The sequence below is a fragment of the Sorghum bicolor genome, chromosome 8 (assembly GCF_000003195.3).
Source record: "Sorghum bicolor cultivar BTx623 chromosome 8, Sorghum_bicolor_NCBIv3, whole genome shotgun sequence".
In the NCBI taxonomy this organism is placed as follows: domain Eukaryota; kingdom Viridiplantae; phylum Streptophyta; class Magnoliopsida; order Poales; family Poaceae; genus Sorghum; species Sorghum bicolor.
In genome coordinates this window covers 9192851-9212592 of record NC_012877.2, presented here as the reverse complement: position 1 = coordinate 9212592, position 19742 = coordinate 9192851, and the positions used below count along the sequence as shown (strand labels likewise).

At 40.2% G+C, this 19742-nt stretch overlaps 2 protein-coding genes across 3 annotated transcripts; one reads left to right on the top strand and one right to left on the bottom strand.

Moving 5' to 3' along the window:
• LOC8082807 (protein SUPPRESSOR OF GENE SILENCING 3 homolog) lies at positions 8715-14308 on the top strand. The gene is made up of 6 exons (XM_002442957.2): positions 8715-8823; positions 10504-11312; positions 11816-12110; positions 12885-13129; positions 13359-13516; positions 13707-14308. Exons 1-6 carry the CDS (start codon positions 8778-8780, stop codon positions 13924-13926), a joined length of 1773 nt encoding a protein of 590 aa, XP_002443002.1. The 5' UTR covers positions 8715-8777; the 3' UTR covers positions 13927-14308.
• On the bottom strand, positions 14799-18627 carry LOC8084784 (translocase of chloroplast 90, chloroplastic). Of its 2 annotated transcripts, none has more exons than XM_002441928.2 (3): positions 18469-18627; positions 18146-18283; positions 14799-17319 (listed from the first exon to the last, which is right to left on the bottom strand). In XM_002441928.2, exons 2-3 carry the CDS (start codon positions 18264-18266, stop codon positions 15080-15082), a joined length of 2361 nt encoding a protein of 786 aa, XP_002441973.1. In that variant the 5' UTR covers positions 18267-18283; positions 18469-18627; the 3' UTR covers positions 14799-15079. The 2 variants fall into 2 exon arrangements, with proteins under 2 accessions (XP_002441973.1, XP_021301977.1); XM_021446302.1 differs by having other exon boundaries at positions 18378-18620.

Here is a 19742-nt window from a genome sequence, read left to right as displayed (position 1 = left end):
TGCCAGAAAAGTGACAAATATTGGATTGATCTAGAGTCACTTCAATTGAAAGGACCTCAAGTTGGAAACATGTTTACAAGTGTTTGAGGCACCTAAGTTTGATTTTGGATCGATCTATAAGCATGACAAGTAATGAGTACAAGGTCATTTGATTGTGGAGTGTACTTGGTGTACAATATTTGGTACTCAAGTTGAAGATCAAGATCAAACTCAAGATGAAGATAAAGTTTAAGTTCTAGTAAATATTGGAAACCATTTGGTAGAAAGAAAAGGACTTAAACAAGTAGAAAGAAAAGGACTTAAAGAAGGATTCATGGTAACTCATCATATTAAGTCCATCACTTGAATCAATCAATCAAAGGCAATTCGAGTAAGTATCAAAAATAGTTCTTTGGAGAGAGGTCACTTCTCCCTATGTGAGGGGCTTGCCGCCTGAGGAGTGGGTAAACCAAGTGTGGTGCTTGGAAGGCTAACATGGAAGTGGTGATCTAAAGGACATTTGAGATGCTTAGTTGAAGCAATCAAAAGGATTGATCAAGAAAGCAAGCAACAACCCAAAAGAGAGCTAGTCTTGCTATTTCAAGTGATATTCTTAGTAGTTCTCTCATGCAAGCAATGATCAAAAGAAGAAGCAAGTCAACCACAACAACATAGTGCACTTGATCATAAAGTGGTTTTATTTCTTATGAGTGAAGATTTGATCTATCAATTGGCATTTATAATTGGTCTTCACCAAGCTTATAAATTGGACTTCACATTGCTATTGGAGAAATGAATTGGAATCTATATGACTATCCTCTTCTCCAACATAGCAAAGGTATCATTGTAATGTGCATGATCATTTCATCCCTTACTAGTATGCGGTTAGTGCATATAGTACATGCTAAATAGGATCATGCATAACAAATGAAAAGTTTTAAATTCATAGCTTACCACTATTGCTTGAATGATTAGTTGATCTAGTGGTATGTATATGAATTTGTTCATGAGCTAGTGAACCCAAGTACTTGATCTATTTTGGATTGCTAACAAGTGACAAGTACAACATTGGCAAGATAACCCTTAATGTGAGGTGTGAAAAAGCTTGTCATTGGTTCAAACCGGACTTGGAAGCTTAGGCAAATCAACTTAGTTCAAGTCAACAATTAGAAGCTCATGAAGATAAGAGTACAAGAACAAGACAACAATGCAAATGGATATCTAGACTTAAATGTTTCTTCAATTGGTATCCAACAAATGGTACTCATGATGATAGCAAATGTTCAAGATAGCAAACAAGTGGTTCCATACTAGAAGACCTTAATTGGTAGAAGTACCCCATATGGTATCGGACAAGATATTTCAAATGATATCACACTTATACATATGGTATCTATCATACAAGAAGGTGGTTCCACAAGTGATCCTCAACTTTAAGTGATCATCAAGCAAAGAAATTTCCCTCACCAATAAGATTGACAAGTGAATGACCCATGCTATGACATAGGGGGAGTGCCCCACCAAATGGTATCAAGGTCAAAGATCCTATGTGGTATCTCAAGAGCAATTCAAGTAATGTCATTCCAACACATGGTGATGTCCATCAAAAATGCAAGATTCAAGCCTCAACCATCTATCCAAATGCAATCCTTTGTCACAATGAGATTCACATTTTTACAATTGGTATCAAGTGATTTGATTGGTATCACATACCTTTTATGGAAATTGATGACAAAGGGGGAGAAGTTGGAACAAAGATATGATCATGGGATAAGTTGGACAACAAAAGATATGTTTCAAAGGGGAAATATCAAAGATGGACATGGACAAGGGAGCAACATTAAAAGAAAAGATGATGGATCAAAATTCTTGGACAAAAGAGAAGCACACAAGTAGGGGGAGCAAGCTCATGAACCTTGTTTGTTTGCATTTGATTTGTGCATATTCATGTGCTTGCTTGCATTGCATAAGTTCTAAATTCAATATGCATGCTTGTGTGGTGTATGCTAGTTATAGAACTTGAATGATGATATAATAACTAGCATGCATAGGTTGGTAGCTAGACTTGTGTTTATCAAGTAAAAACTAGACCCATGCTTATAATGTTGATCACACGGGGTTTCTAGTGTTTTTGTTGTCTAGCTACTCATGGTGCTAAGGATGGTGTACATTGAATGCTTCAAATGCTATCGATTTTGGTATCGAGCTACAAAGGTTTATTCTATACACCTTAGCACTTAGTAGGGTTTTGTGGTGCTTATCCAAATTTTGACATAGAGCTTAAATGTTGGATAAGTAGCATAAAATCCAAAACAAGTTAGCAATTTACACTTGTGTGAAGTGCTAGCTTGAAAAAGCTTAATTTCCATATCTTTGTAGAGTTGTCATCAATTACCAAAAAGGGGGAGATTGAAAGGTCCTTGTTTGGTTTTGGTAATTGAGTGACAACTTAGGTGGACTAATAGTGTTTATGTGAGATACACAGGAGATTAGTCCACAGGTGATGATGTGATGATGGAGGAGCTCATTGCATATGAGACATGACATGGAGTCATGTGACCAAGGTGGAGAAGATCAAGATGAGGCTTGGCTTGATGGACCGGTTGCAAGAGTGAAGGGCAAGTCGGAGGCTTTGAAGCGAGGGACCGCGTGTGACGGTGAAGCTTGAGCAAGACTTGGCGCCGATGGACCGAGGCAATGGTGAAGAGCAAGTGAGGTCAAGATCGATGAACCAATACGGTCACGTGATGATATGAAGTGGATCATATCATTTGGTGATTGGTTGGTGCATGTGTTGCATCAACATTGGAGGAGATGGAATGGAAAGCGCAAGGCAAAGGTATAACCTAGGGCATTTCCATTTCACCGGTCATAGGTGTGTAGAGAAGTTTATGACCGGATTTAGGATAGATGGTCGTACTATCAAGAGGGGTAAACTTGTTTGCATATCGGTCATCTAGTGCCACTTGAGCGATCTAACTTTGCATACGTGTTAGGATCGAGTGGCGTGGCAAGTTTGAGAGGCTAACTCCTTTGGGAAAATGTTTGTGAAAATGCTAACACACTTGCACATGGTGGTGTACACTTGTTGGTGTTGGCACATTGCAAAGGAGAAGGTGTCGAAGTTGATTTGTTCAACTTGGAGAAGAGAGAGAAGTCTTTCGGTGTTCTCCGGACATTAGGATGGCTTTTAGATTGGAATACTGCTTTGATCCATTTTGATTTGGATTGAGTATTCAGATTTATTGGATAGTACTCTAAGTAAGCTTTCCAAAATGTCCAAGATCATCGAATTTGGAGTTCGGAGCTAGAAGTTAGCAACCTAACAAGTTGAACTGCAGGCACAGGACGCACTGTTCCAGCGTCCGGTGGCACAGGACGCTGAGCGTCCGGTGGCACAGGACGCACTGTTCCAGCGTCCGGTGGCACAGGACGCTGAGAGTCCGGTGCAGCTGCAAGTTTGCGTTGCTCTCTGCGTGTGAGTCCGGTGAGCACCGGACCGTCCGGTGTGAAGCAGCAGAGCGTCCGGTGCTACTGTTCCAGACGCGCGTGCGTGTGCTAGCCGTTGGCGGAAACGGTCAAGTTCAAACGGCTAGTGACACGTGGCTGTTTTTGGAGCACAGGACGCACTGTTCCAGCGTCCGGTGCTACCTACAGTGAGTCCGGTGCTCATGACTTTTGCCCAGTGAAGGGGCAACGGCTAGTTTAGCCCTTAGGGCTATAAATAGAAGTGGTGGCCGGCCTTGGCTGTTGCCGAGCACCCTTGGGACTTAGTGTCCATGCTTGGGGAGTGCTAGTGAAGCCTCTAACTCACTTGTGCTTGCAAGAGTGCGAATCAATAGCGAGTGAGTGATTCTAGTGCGTTGCATTGAGAGATTGCATCAAGTGGCACTAGGTGTTCGTGTTGCAAGCCGGTGGTGCTTGTTACTCTTGGAGGTTGCCACCTCCTAGACGGCTTGGTGGCTAGTGACTCCGTCGAAGCACGCAAGGAGATTGTGCGGTGCTCCGGAGAAGAGATTGTGAGGGGTACGGTGCTCACCCCGCGGGGATCGCGAAGAGCAACTCTAGTTGAGCGAGACGTGAAGAGCGACAAGTGGTCCGGCCGGGTCAAGTGCTAGAGCTTGTGGTAAGCACTCCACGTGGGAGAGTGTGACTTGCGGGTCACCACTAGCAAGAGGACCGGCGGCAACCTTGGAGCTTGTCTCAACGGGGACGTAGCTTGGTGGCAACCAAGTGAACCTCGGGAGAAAATCATCGTGTCAACTTTGTTCTTCCCGTTGGTTTGCAAGTCCCTAACACAAGCTTGTATTTACTTTCATATATTTGTGCTTGTGTAGTTGCTCTTGTAATTAGTTAGCTTGTGTAGCTTGCTAGTTATCTTCTTGCTTGTGTAGCTAGAAGTAGTTCCCTTGCGTGACTAATTTGGTTTGTGTAACCTTGTTAGTCACATTGCTTAGTTTGTGTAGCTAAGTAAGTTGCGCTCTCTAATTTGGCATTAGTTGCCTTGTTATTGAGCTTACTAGTGAGCTTAGGCTTTGTGCGCTTTGCCTCACTAGTTTGTGTAAGGAGCTCCCTCGGTTTGTAAAGTACTAGTTGCATAGGTTTGTGTAACCTTGCTCCTAGAATTGTTAGGTGAGCTCTTGCTAAGGTAGCACCTTGCTTGCTTGTTTAGAATCTTTTCAAGGTGCTAGAGAACTTAGATAGAGGGGTGTAGTCTTGGCTAGACCGATAGTTTTAATTCCGCATTTACTTCGGTTAGCCGGTGCGATAAAGTTTTAGAAAGGACTATTCACCCCCCTCTAGTCCGCCATCTCGACCCTTCATATAGGCATACAACTTATACTACAAGAAACATGTTAATCCATGACGAATAAATTTCGTCACGAATCAACAAAAAACTGTCACTATACAGCATCTATGATGGTTTCAGAGATCGTCACGGATTGAGCGTCATGGATTAATCTCGGTGACAGTTTACCAAAAACCGTCACGGATTCCCAGAATTGGTGGCGGTTTTAAACCGTCACGATAGAGTCCAAGGCCTAGTGAGCCCAGCCCAAGTCCATTTTCTATGACGAAAAAAACCGTCATAGATTGATGCCACATCACCATAGATGCTTATATAATTGCTTACGTGGATGATGATGTGCACACTAACTCAGCACATTTATTTTTTTAAACAGGTCAAAAACCAAAGATGGGCTAATTTTTAGCCTATTTTCAGCAACTCCGCAGTCCAAATTCATCACCTATTTTTTGTGCCATTTTCAGCCCACTACTACACATACAGCCCATATACACTGCCCAATTTTACACATACACAGCCCATTACACAATCAGCCCACAAAATATTTTGTTTGGGCCAAGCACGTTGCATTTTATCTTATCCAGCCCATGTCATAATTCTTTTCAAGAACACAATTTTCTTCGACTGGTCCAAACACTGGTTAGAAAAAAAAGGCCCAACATATGCTTTCCAATAACATGATCAATACATAGATCTTTAAAGAGCTAAAATTTATTTTTTCTAAAATCATGCTTTATCAATTTATTGTGTTCTTACATCTAATATTTTTATAATCTTTTCATCTGACTTTGTTTTATCAACTGAAAAATTGAATTACAAAAAATAGTAACTTCAAACAACATTTCAAAGCAGTAAATGATGTTAGCTAAAAAGTCATGAACATAAAAGTTGTAGAACTAATCAAGATCTACAACTTTTATTTTGATCATTTTTTAATCCAACAAAATTATAGTAACATTATGCTCTAAATTTACATGTCTCTTGTAGTTTCATAAACTAAATTATAGGAGGGATATGTAAAATTTATGAACAATGTTAATAACATTATGTCGGCTGAATAAATGACAAAAAAATAAAGGTTGTAGATCTCAAAATTGTATGCTACTTTGTAGTTGACAAATTTTTGAGTTGAAATCATCTTTTGAAGGAAAACTACATTTGAATTTCTGAAATTTGAAATTCAAATTTTGTAAACAGCCTCAGATGGAGAAACTATTAAAATGAAAGTTGTAGATCTCAAAAAGTTATACAACTTTTTAGTTGACAACTTTTTTATTTGAATTTTTTAGATTCTCAAACAATTACTGTTTTATGTTAAAACCACTTTTTTAAAGGTTGCAGACCAGCATTTTATAAAAATATATAATATAAAGCAGACACCACCACGCCCATCATAAACATCGCGTATCTGAGTGGTAGAGCTCTTGCCTAGATTCTAAGTGATCCTTGGTTCGAACCTTTTTCGACGGAATGCACGGCATTTCTGTTAATTTTGGCCCATGCGCTGCCTTGGGCCACCTCATGATTTTTTGCACTAATCTATTTCTGATAATAAAATATTTAAAAAATCATAAAATAATTCGTGAAACGCCTTGGTTAATAAAATATTTTAAAAAACATAAAATAATTTGTGCCTACTTTAACCTCTGCCCCGTGTGCTATGCACCAGATACATGCAAAAACATAATAAAATTATTTGGTTTTAACGAATCAACTTTTGGGTTTGATTCTTTTCACAATCAAAATTTTAATTTTCTTTGCACTAAATATATGATAGTAAGCTTATTATTTTGGACTAACTAAAGTATGTCAAATTTAAAAACATACATTGTGACGGTCCAAAAAAACTGTCACGACTTAGTGGGCCGGGAATATCCACTGCTGTACATCTATGACAGAAAAAAATTATTGTCACAGATTGCATCTGTCAGTGACGGTTTGTAAATCCGTCATCTAAAATCCGTCACAGATTAACAAGTTTCTTGTAGTGTTATAACAGTCTTAAGTAATATCATTATATATCACACATGTAGATGATATGATGATACATAACCTTGTAAAATATCTTATTTAAACTCGAATTTGTTTGTGAGATATAAAAATAACAAAGTTCTAACAAATCATGTGGATAACTTTCTAGCTTGAAATTTGTTATTTTTATATCTCACAAAAGAAGTCGGATTTGGAAAGTTATTTCACAAGGTTGTGTATCATCATATCATCTATATGTGTGATTTTTTTTATGAATTTAGATGAATTTTTTGTTATGGTTTGCACGAGTTTTCACGAAGTTTGTGATTTCCACTAGATACGTTCCTATAAATCAAATCTACATTTGACAAGTAATAGGAAAAAAAGTCAAGGAGCAATAACCACAATGTCTTTTACTATCAGGTACTTTCTTCAAGTAAATATTGTCCACACAGTTCTAAAAAATAAAAAAAAAGAGGGGACAAAACAAGTAGATTCAATCCGATACAGTAACATATAGCAACACAAAGACACACATCCAGTCTTGATGTTAGTTTGTTCTAGTTTCTAGCAAAGTCATTTTTACTGATTTTTTAGCATCTTACCTAGTGATTCATTTGAATTTACTTTATATACACACTTTCCACTCAACAAACCGACACAATATCAAGAATCCACTACTTAAAATTGAGCAGTTATTCAAAATGTTTCTTTTCCCTCTTAATCTTTACAATTCCACCCAGACTCCGCATGCAAAACATGTAGGTCATCTTACATAGTTTTGGCCCCAACAGTGAGGTATCATCTTATAAATTATGTGTAGTTTAAGAGCATCTCCAAGAGCATCATATTTTTCCTCCAAAAACATATAGTTTTGCAACTCTCCAAGAGTTGCCATTAATTTACTCCTAAAATATAGAAGATAATTTTACATCAAGAATTTTATACTATTTCTAAATCATTATAGCGACTTTTATATATTCTTTCTCTATCATATATTTACATTAGGAATCTTTTCCTATTCTTTATTCTTTCTCATACCCTTCCAACTGTAGATTGACCGATCGATACACACATGAAATCAGTATCCGCGTGACCGCAACTATGCATAAAGTTATGTGTGACGAGGGAGGATTTACCAAGTGCTAAATTTTAGCAGCATGGATTCAGAGTTGTTAGAGAGAGTATTTTCTCATCTTACTAAAAACCAAGGATTGAGAAGGAAAATAGGATACTCTTGAAGATGATCTTAAGGCCTTGTTTAGTTCCCAAAAGTTTTTGTTTCGGGGGTACTGTAGCATTTTCGTTTTTATTTGACAAATATTATCCAATCATAGACTAACTAGGGTCAAAAGATTCATCTCGTGATTTACAGGCAAACTGTGTAATTAATTTTTTTTTCTATATTTAATGCTTCATGCATGTGCCGCAAGATTTGATGTAATGAGGAATCTTAAAAAGTTTTTGGTTTTTAGGTGAACTAAACAAGACCTAAGTAATAAACTATCATTTATCAAAAATAATATCAAGAGCCGATAGTATCAAACCCAATCCAAACCATGAACAATCCAACTTTAAAAAAAAAAGCCGAGCCTAATCACGCTGATATGCGGGCCTGTCCCTATTTTCTTGGTGCTCCCGCAGTTGACTCGTTGACCTCACATTCACAAGGAACCGGCAGTCAGGGTCTCACGGAGGAGGCGGACGGCGGGCCCCACTGGCAGTGCCACTCATTGGTCGCGCATGAGAATGCAGATATCCTCTCGCGAAGGTGGCCACGTGGACCTCATCATCCGTCACCTTTCCCGGCCGGAGGCTACCCTACCAACTGCATCTCGGGACCCACTATCCTGGCCCATGCCCGTCAGTGACTTGTGTCGTCTGGGAGATCGAGGCGGTCGAGCGAATCTTCGGCATGATATAATACTCGCATTCTCTTGGCCTCCCTGTGGTTCGTTTAAACCCCACACCACGCCCACGCCGTAGCGGAGAGGAGAAGAGAGGACCGAGCGAGCGATCGATGTCGGGCTCCGGCGATCGTCGCGGCGGCGGGCCTCCTGGACCCGGTGAGAACCTCTCTCGCCTCTCCCCGCCCCTCTTCGTCTCCTCCCTGTGGTTCGTGGGTCGATGGATCGCGCAATGCCTGATCGTTTGAGGGGGTCGTCGAGCGGGGTAGGGTTTATGGGGGGGATTTGCCGGGAATTTTGTTTCGAGGATGTGATTCGTCTCCTGCGTGCGGGTTTGGTCGCGTGTATCTCGGTTTTGGGCGGTTTGTTTCCGTGTGTGTGACTGCGGTTTTGGAGGACGAGAGGAGAATGCTGCTTCGCGTGGGTGCGGAATCGGGTTTGTTTGGGCGTTCCAGTTGTTCATCCGTGCTTTGTGCGGATCCTGGTGCTGCTTGTGTTGCTTTTTTTTTATCGTTGATTTGAGTTCATCTCCTTGGATGGACTGGGGGGTTGGCGTATTGCGTTTGTTTTGGTGGGATTTAGTCTTTTTTTTTTAACGGTGGAAAGGATTTAGCCATTTACTTGTACATCCTGTGCTCCGCGAAGCAGATTTTGTCAGGCCTGTGCTCTTTTTTTTTTTTGTCCTTTTACGATTAAGAAATGGGTGATCTATGAGTTAGTAATCAGTTAGCTTATTTGTTAGAAACTATTGTCATATTAAATTTAAGAAAACTATTGTCATATTAAATTTAAGAAAATGAGTGATCTATGAGTCAATAAACCCTTGCATTTCTACAATTTCATATTATACAACAGCAACAAAGGATTTCTGCAATTTCATATATTATCCTAAAATAAATAAGGGATTAATGTTCTTATCCGTGGTAGCCGTGTTTTTTTAATTAAAAAAATGTGAGGTGATTTTATTGTGTTAGTAATTGCATGATATTTTGACGGCTCTTTTAGTTCACTGTCCTTGTGTAATCGGTATGTACTCTTTGTTTTCATTCTGTGTGGTTGGTTTGTGACATTTTTACAATCATTCCAATTTCTGTTCGCGAGTTTGGATTACGTTTTGAATAGGGGTTCAAGTTATGTTGTGAATTTTATAAAGGTTTTTTCGTTGTTCTTAGTCAAAGTCTGATACTCATTCAGTTGTCTCCTCGTAGGTTACTTGCATGGTTGCTGGTAGTCAATTATTTTTATTTTTTCATTGTTGCTGCTTGTCTTTTTACCTTGTGTTCCACTTTGTTTCATTCTTTCATTGAGGCTGATAACACACTGAATAACTGAATGGTCCTTGGGAAAATTATGTTACTGTGCATTGGTTTGACATTGTCGATCTGGTACTCTGGATATGTTCATTAACAAGTCAAAGGCTTGATGTATGTGATGGCAACATGTTATCCTTACTGCATGATTGATTTTGTATGCATTTTTGTTATTGTTATCCATACTTTGAGCCTAGTGAAATTAGCACCAGTGGCCACCAATTGTTATCTTAACTTGTATTGGTTATATAATGACTTGCATGTATCTCTTGACAATTAGATCTTTAAATAGCTTTTGGTCATTACATTAGCTACTGATAGAACTTTGATAGTTGTGAAATTACTATGTTGAATAGATAAAAGTATTTTTATCTCTTTAAGTAATTTATAACCTAGTTCCTGCAACTTTCCTCATTGATTCATTAGCATCATTATGTTTCGTAGTGGAGTATGACGTTCTTTGCCATTACTGACAGAAACTTGTTGAGACTAATTTATCTGACTCTGCATAATCTTACCCTGCATACAGATGGTGGCTGGAAAACCAAGGGGAAGAACTCGAAGAAACACGGGCAAGTAGGCGGGAGCCAATGGACACCGGGGAGTTCCACAAATGCGACACCTAGTACAGCAAGGCCAGCATGGGGTGGCAATGGCTCCTCGCACCCTTCTGGAAGGACTTGGGCTCAAGCTTCAGATCGTGGTGCTGGCAACAGATGCAATCCTAGACCGCCACCACCAACACTGCGCCCTGTTGTGACTCCACCTCTGGCAAATGGTTGGCAGTGGCAATCCAGGCCTCGTCCATCTGGTTCTGAAGTCGAGAAGGATGATGCTTCTCCATCTGGTTCTGACCCTGAGGTGGAGAATGTTGATGGCAACAATGCATCAGATGATGATGATGATTTGAGTGATGATATCAGTGATGAATATGATTCTGATGCAAGTGAGAAAAGTTTTGAGACTCTAAAAACAAACAAGTGGTTCAAAAAATTCTTTGAAAAATTGAATACATTGAGTGTGGAACAGATAAATGAACCGGCTAGGGAGTGGCATTGCCCAGCATGCAAAAATGGACCTGGGGCAATTGACTGGTACAGAGGGCTGCAACCTTTAATGACTCATGCTAGAACAAAGGGTTCTAAAAGGGTTAGGCTTCACAGAGAATTAGCTGCATTGCTGGGAGAGGAGCTCTCTCGCAGGGGAACTTCAGTGGTACCAGCGGGTGAACAATTTGGGAAATGGAAAGGACTGCAAGAAAGCACTGATCGGGAGATAGTGTGGCCACCAATGGTTATTGTTATGAACACCTTATTGGAAAAAGATGACGATGATAAGGTGACTGATCTTTTTTATATAATTTCATATTTATGTCCATGTCCCTTGTCTTCTGGAGGTTATGATGTTTTGATATTGACTAGGTAACTTGGTTGTAGTATTCTTTTCCTGTGATGCTAAGTACAGATTTTGCATTTTGGTTCCATCTATCCCTTTTAAGCATAACTTGATACTACACCCCTTTTTAGTGCATTTGATCTGACTGTACAAAGGTGCAATATGCTCCGTAAGTCGATCAGTTACTATGAATATTGTGTTATATTTATTTACCTTGATGTTAATATTCTTGTCATGTGTCATTCTAAGTTGACCACATTGATCCTCTTCATTATTTTATAGCTAATTGTGTTCAATACATTGCGCCCCCACAATTTTTTGAGCTGAGTATGGATCATAAATGCTATCCTTAGATCTTATAGAAGAAGTCCTTTATAGCTCTTCAAGGGCTATACAATGAAGTTGTATTGTATTCTGATTTCTGTTTATTCTTTGACCTGATCTAGTGGAAGGGCATGGGGAACCAAGAGCTCCTTGATTATTTTGGAGAATATGCAGCAACTAAAGCACGTCATGCATATGGTCCCTCTGGGCACCGTGGTATGAGCGTGTTAATATTTGAAAGCTCAGCTGTGGGCTACATGGAAGCTGAACGTCTGCATAGGCACTTTGTTAATCAAGGTACAGACAGGAATGCATGGCAGCTCAACAAGGCTCGATTCGCACCTGGTGGGAAAAGGCTGCTATTTGGTTTCTTAGCGAGCAAAGAGGATATGGAGGCTTTTAACAAGCATTGCCATGGTACTGTTTCTTACAAAACTAATGTTTCTATTCTGTATATATGCTTTTTTATCTGGTAAACAACATGATTTAGTAGACTTCTCCCTGAATTCTTTATGCCTTGAATAATGATCTCTGTTAAGTCTGATTAAAACATGTACACGTGAAATATATTTTTTGCTACTGTAATCATAAGGACAAATGAAGTTCGATATTTCTACCCTTGCACTTATTGAAATATTATATGGTTATTACTTTTGGTAATCGTCTTGTTCACCCACTGGTTATGCATGTTTGAATAGTATTCTAGTACGTCATGCTGCGCTTGGTCCTCTCCGGTCTTTCCTTTCCTGTTACATCCTACTTATAATCGTTTTTATGGTGGCTGAATGTTATGATCCTTAGATCAATGGAATGTGGCATTTGGACCGCTTCCTGATAACTTATGAACATCGAAGCAAAATGCTTCTTTGTGTACCATTGTTGTCTTGTTTGTGAAAATACATCACCCACTCTTGACTGATAAAACATTGCCCATTGTGAATGGTGAAAAAATTGTGACCGCAGGTAGTATGACTTTTCAAACAGTACAACAGATAAATCAAAGAAATGGGATCTGTAACCTGTTTACAGAAATACGAAGCCTCCAAGTTCAACAAGTAGTCGAGTGTTTTTAAAGTATATACATCAAACTTACTAGTTATGTTGCATCTACTGAACAGGACATCGAGCATTTTATTAACTTAATTGGAGACTTGCTAACTATATTTTCATTCATCTTCACTATAATTTCAGGTAAAAGCCGTATGAAGTATGAGATGAAGTCTTACAATGAGATGGTCGTGATGCAAATGAAACAGATGAGTGAAGACAACCAGCAACTGAATTACCTGAAGAACAAGGTGGTTAAGACAGAGCAGCACTCTAAAGCAGTAGAAGAATCATTGGGTGTTGTTAGCCAGAAGCTACGTGAGACTATGGAAGAGAATATATTTATCAGGAGTAAAGCAAAAGAGAAGCACTTGGAGTATGAGCAAGAGGTAATAAGGTTACCCAAGTAGTTTATTTTCTACCAATGAACATGCGGGAATCAACAATTTTCTTTTTATCTAAGTCTGTGTCAATGGCTTTAGTAACAAATGATAAAGAGTTTGCTGTTGCTGTGAGAGTCACACACTTCTGTTTTGCACTTCAATACTTCTGTAATAAGATTGATGCTGCCATCAAGATTTCACCACCTGTTGTTGACCTTGTTTCCATGCTTTGCAGATGAAGTACCAGGAGGAATTTTTTCATAGTCAAATTGAGGATATTCACAAGGCCACGGAGGACAAAGAAAAGCTGTTTGAGAAGTTGCTGCAGGAGGAGCGCTCAAAGGCTAGACGATTTGATGTAGATTCTGGAACTACCGAAGATCGCAAGCTAAGGTGTCTCACTAATTCATAGTTGGATATTACCATGCCTAAAAATAATGTAAATGCTCCATCTCATTGCATGAGTTGTCAAGAACTCAGGGTTGCTTTTGTTTCCTGCTTCAATCATCTCATCTAGACATCATAATTTCAATGCGCATGTCAGTTGTTGTTCCTATTCTCAATCCATCCATGTCTTGTGCAGGAAGGAACATGTACAGAAGTTCATTGATTGCCAGGTCAAGGATGTGGAAAAGTTTGAAGCTGAGCGGGATGAGTTGATCAAAGTCCACGATGAGACGAAGATGAGGCTCAAGAAAGAGTACATGGAGAAGGAGCTGGAGCTGGAGAAGGAGCTCGACGCAGCCCTGACGGGCCTGATGGAGAAGCACAAGCCAGATAGCTTTGAGGCCTCCAGCTCGTAAAGGGGCTTCAGCGGCTTACCTCAGATCCTCATCAGCTTGGAGGAGCAATCTTGTAGATGCTCCTGCTTATCCATAAAAGAATGCCTAGACATTCTGTAGATGTTGCTAAACCATGGTGTCCCTGTGGTGGCAGCACCGAGTTATATGGTCGCCGTAGTGGTATCTCAATCGTATTGTGTGCTTCGAGGATCTGAACACTGAGCGTTTTGCCCGTGATGGCATATGGGTCAAACTACCTGGAGTGTGCTTTGGTTTGAATGCGGGTGTTGGTTTTGCCTTTCTTATGCCCCGGATCATTACTGATTATGTTGCTCCGGTCATCAAAGTGTCTGATTCAGCCATCCGAGGAAGGTCGGTTTTATGTGTTTTGTTTCTTTGTGCATTGAGATATTTGTGTTCTATGCATTCCTTTTGTATGGATTTAAACTATCCTAATGTATTCCAAATAGTTTGAAAAGGCCGATGTGGTCGGCTGAGCCACACTGAGTTTGGTAGGCATGCTGCCAAATGTTAGCCTCGGCAAGCCCAGTGGCTACCAAATATTCGCCTCGGCAAGCCCAGTTATAATATTGCAAAATTGGTTTCCAAAAAATTATAGGATTTTGGTTTGGCAAGACCACAAGAAAAGTGGATTTGGAGACCACACAAGTCATTGAAGTTCAGATTGTTTTCCTGATACGCGTGCTCTTCATAGTTTTCACATCTTGTAAGCAAACTAAGCATGAACTAATGTGAAAAACCATGTGATGTTTCAGTTTCCTCCTTATACAGATAAAGGTTGTATCTTTGTCTCTGAGCAGTGAAATCTCTTATCAGTGAGATCTTTTAAAATTGAGAAACAGAAACTAGGTATAAGTAAATAAACATTCCAATGCAAGTAATAAAGTAAACCAATTTTATGTGATGTCAAAACTCAAAACTGCATCTGCTTACATCCTTAAAACCTAGAAAATCGCCTATAGGCAGAAGGAACTCTCTTAATGGAAAATGCTGCCTTCATATATTATGCTCATATAATAACTCATATACAAAATGTCTGTACAAGTTGGAACCCTAGATTGGCGGCCGCCATAGATTAACATAATTGCAGAAAATCTTGATGATGAAGAGCATCTAAAGCACGCAATCATTGTCTTTTCCTTCTACCTGTTATTTAGTCATCCAAATAGGTGTCATCAATCTCTTGCTCACCTTTATCAGCTGCTGCCGATCTTCTCCTAAGAATGAACTGGATCAATGACACAACTGCTATCAGAGCTATCTCAGCGTGGTCTGACGTGCTAGTCCTGACACTGAGCTTGCCTAAATTCCTACTATTTAAGTTAGCGCTGACTGATATTTTTGATCCTCGGCCCACTCGGAAGTCTGACTGAAGGTTGGCCCCAATTACAGTTTCCTTTTCAAACGACAAAGCGGAGACCGCTGCAGTGACACTCTCTTCCCTCACAGGGTAATCTTTCCCCCTTGCTGTTATCTGCACACCACCTCCATGTGCCACTTGTCCACAGCCAGCCATTCTACCGGCATTGGCTACCAGTTTAACTCGTTTCCCAATGGTAACAGAGTCTTCTAACTTGGCACCAGCAAAGTACTTGTTGCCAAACTTAGTCACAGAAATGCCACCTCCAGTAGTGTTCCAAGGCAGATTGCGGAACTGGGCATCCCCGTGCACGGTACAAACCAAATCTCTGCTTGCCATTTGCATATCCATACCCCCCATCAAGGAGCAGCCTCTGTGAGCATTATAACTTACTGAACATTCTGAATGAATATACATGTCTTCCTTGTCCTTTCTCATCTGTCCTGTAATTGCTCCAGAGACATTCTTTTTCAACTCTTTAGATGCTTCAAAATTGATGGCATCGAACCCAATATCATGGTCCCATCCTTGGGGATCCAAAACTGGTCTAAACAACTGATCATCAGTTATAATGTGACGGTAACGATGCACAGGATAATCAGAGTCAAAACATAGTGGAATGTCCATATCTGACATGTGCACAACCTCTGGGGATGCACTCTCTTCATAATCATCACCAACTTCGTCATTCTGAGCTTCAGTAAGCTTTTGTTTTCTGATTCCCTCCTTCCACTGTTTCTTTAGGTACAAAGTCTCACGGTAGTCCAGTTCATCAAGATATGCAGACTTCTGTTCATTTGTCAAATTTTCATATTCAGATTTCTTTAGAATGCGGAAGGGTGGTAGTTGATCATATTCATCCTCCTCATCTGACATTTCTGTGAATTCACTGTCAATGGCATCTGAACTTGATGAAGAATGAGGCTTAAGGAGTGAAGAAAGAAGATGAGGCAGCGAAGGCAGCCTGGTGTTTGCTTGTGACAGTAGGAAGCTATCTTGAAACTTAAGCAAGGAATTTGCTTCTGTCAGCAACTTGGTTGCCCCACACAGCAGCAGCAGTTCTGATACCCATACCTGCCCATTTGGTAAAACCCTTTCACCCTTCGTGTTTCGTCTGCACATTGGATGATTGTCTGTGAGCACAAAAGGATTATCCAACTGCATGTTGGAAACTGCAGCCTGGATATGACGCTGAACCACATTCTTGCAGTAACGTGTGTAATTGTCATATTCCAAAGGGTAACCATCTGGTCCTTCAGGAGGAGATGAGGAACAGTGAGTCATTACAAGGACAGTGTCGAACCACATCGAAGAGCCCAATATGTCAGTCATAAGCTTCAGCAGTGGGTAATCATTGTATCTGCTGTTAATATGGTCCAACCGCTCAAAGTATAACACAATATCAGGTGGGGATCGCTTAATGAAGCGCTTGACAGAACTCAGAATCTTCCTGTTCCTCCTTTCGCCATGGTAATGAGGCATCAGGCCAGGTGTGTCGATAACTGTGACTCTTATTCCTTTAATTGTTCCTTCAATCTTCTTTATCCTATGAGTAGCAGGAACCAGAGCATCGGTAGCCACCTTCCTCTCATCGAAAATTGAATTTATCATGGCACTCTTTCCCACACCAGTCTTTCCCAGAAGAAGGATTCGCAACGAGACGTCCAGATCAGGCCCACCCGGTGCTTCTTGCTGTGCAGCTATAACCCTGGCTTTGTTGATAGCAAGGTTTGGTCTCCTGGCAACTGATTCACCAGCTTTAATCAAGTTTGCAAGCTGCAACCTGTACAGAACCTGTGCAACTACATCAGCACTGGGAGACACTCCAGTTCTGTATACTAACCGTAGAAACTTGATTTGAAGTGCCTCGACTTTCATCAATGGATCTGACTTCTTGTTATCATCATCTTGTTGAACAGTACCAGAATAAATTGCACCACCATTAGAGTTGGTTGTGACATCTGACACCCGTGTATCATTAGAAGAAAATGGACTGGCAGTAACAGTATCTACATAGTCATTGTGTGTTGTACCTGAACAATAACATTCAGTGAGCAAGCCACATATAAAACACTATGAACAGGAGGATAAAAAATGTATCATAGAATTTGAAATATGCCCCACATGTGATGAAATTGAAAATGATAAATAGCAAGTGGGTCTTTGAGGACAGCAAAGGAAGTCAGGATGTAGCTGGCAGAAAATAAGAAGCAGCATTTTTTGGGGGGGGGGGGGGTTAAGAACACATCATGGGGTTGCAGTAGCGTATACAACAACCAAAGCTGAAACATCAATGCATTCCAATGGTGAAAATGAGGCTTTGTCTGTTAGCCCTAATTATTATTCCTATAACATGCTAAAATCCTAATAATAAAAGCCCTATCTCATTATTATTCCTATAACATGCTAAAATTCTAATAATAAAAGCCCTATCTCAAAAGGAAAAAAAAATCCTATAACATGCTAAAAGCCTAATACCAGCAACCAAAGGTTAATCCAAGCACATATGCCCGAAACACGAAAAACTCTCATAGTCTGATTGCAAGCACACTAGCCTCTCCTGCACTCATAATTGGCCGGCCCACGAGGGGAATGACTTGCAACAGGCCATCTGATTAATTAATCACATTCCGTATCATAAAACTGAGGGGACCCTAGGTTTTAAGCCCAACAACATCAAGACTAATTTTCCTTCTTTTTTTTAAAAAAACAAACATCAAGACTATTTTTCAGCTGCAGCAGACTAAGGCTACAAGATGCTATTCCATTGAAAACGAAGATTCTAAGTTTATAACCATGGGCAACACCGTTGTTGAAAACAAAAACAACAATCACCAGGGGGGAAAGAAGGGAGCGCACCATGAGCATCGCCCTCGGAGGCGACGGCGTCATCGGCGCCGGGGGAGAGCGCGAACGGCCTGGCGGACAGCAGCGAGGACCCGAGGCGGTACGAGATCCAGTCCCTGAAGTTCATCAGCATCCTTCTCCAGTCTCCACCTGCAGAGAGGCGGCCGGGGGGGTCGGTCGGGTAGAACGAACGGAATCAGAGAACAAATCTGCCAAAGAGCGAGGAAAGGTACAAACAGCTTACGAATCTCCCCCCCCTGGGATCGGACCGCCGAATCTCCCGTATAATAAAACCAACAAGGGAGATCGCAGCTGGCCCGAGCTCGACGACGTACCTGGCCGGAGCCCGAGAAGGAGGATGCGGCGGCCGGCGGCGGCGGCGGTGTTGGGAGAAGCCGAGGAGGAGGGGGGGTGTTGGAGATGCCGTGGGTATTTTGGTTTATCTTTTTTGTGTGGCTGCCTCAACCCGACAGAGAGCGAGTCAGCGGCGGCGAGAGCTCGTTTTTGTCACATTTGATTTCTTTTGATAAAACGGTACGGAACTTATTCGAAACCAAATTCGTTTTAAGAGATTCATATCTGTCTGTATCTGAGTTCGAATATTCAATATCTGATACTGTATTCATATCCGAATACTTAAATCATATATTCATGATGTCAACATCTAATCCTATCTTATCCGACATGATTGACATTATCCGTATTCAAATCCGAATTCAACCAGAAATATGAAAACAAATATAATATCGGTGATATCCGTTCGTATCCGATCCATTTTCATCCCTAGTCACGAGTAGAGATAAAAACAGATCGAATACGGACGACTGATGGTTGGATTTGGATTCGAATACGAATAATATTAATCATGTCGGATAAGATACAATTATATGTCGATATCATAAATATATAATTTAAGTATTTGAATACGGATACAGTATTAGATATTAAATATTTGAATTTGGATAGGAACGGATCTGAACCTCTCTAAACATTTGGTCTTAAATATAATCGAGAGCGGGTGGATGAGTAGTGGGCCCTCGCGGTATGGATTTGCAGCGAGTATGATAATAACTAACAAGGAATTATTGTTTGTTCACCACTCGTCATAGGATAAGAAAAAGGAATTATTATACATTAATAAAATATACGGTGTTGCATGCTGCATGCTACGACCGCATTTCTTTGAGCTTGGAGAGAAAATTTAGCCATATAAAAAAAAAAGCTTTGCTATGTCAAAAAATTTGTTTGGTGAGACCCAAGGTTTGGGCGTTTGGCTACGTCAAGATTGAATGAAGAAGAAAAATAAGCATATATTAGGATTTCTATGAATTGTATGTGGAACATACCCGTACATTAGCAATTTTTTTTTAAAAAAAATAAAAAATATAATCGGGAGGATCTTGTTTTCTACATTTAGTGATTGAAAGAAAAGGTACAAACAGCTTATGAATTCAGTACACCGTTTTCGAGTTATTATCTAGATTAAACATGTAGATAGAGGCTTTAGCTAGTGAAAAAATTTGAATTTAACTATTATAGCACCTTTGTTTGTATTTGATAATCATTGTCTAATTATATATTAACTAGACTAAAAAGATCTATCTCTTAA

Bases quoted from the DNA above. Each gene is read 5' to 3' on its own strand.
- LOC8082807 (XM_002442957.2), top strand. From the start codon at position 8,778: ATGTCGGGCTCCGGCGATCGTCGCGGCGGCGGGCCTCCTGGACCCG. The intron at 11,313-11,815 runs GTGACTGATCTT...GACCTGATCTAG, and splicing joins AAAAAGATGACGATGATAAG to TGGAAGGGCATGGGGAACCA. The intron at 12,111-12,884 runs GTACTGTTTCTT...CTATAATTTCAG, and splicing joins TTTTAACAAGCATTGCCATG to GTAAAAGCCGTATGAAGTAT.
- LOC8084784 (XM_002441928.2), bottom strand. From the start codon at position 18,266: ATGCTGATGAACTTCAGGGACTGGATCTCGTACCGCCTCGGGTCCTCG. The intron at 17,320-18,145 runs GTGCGCTCCCTT...GTTATTGTTCAG, and splicing joins CTCCGAGGGCGATGCTCATG to GTACAACACACAATGACTAT.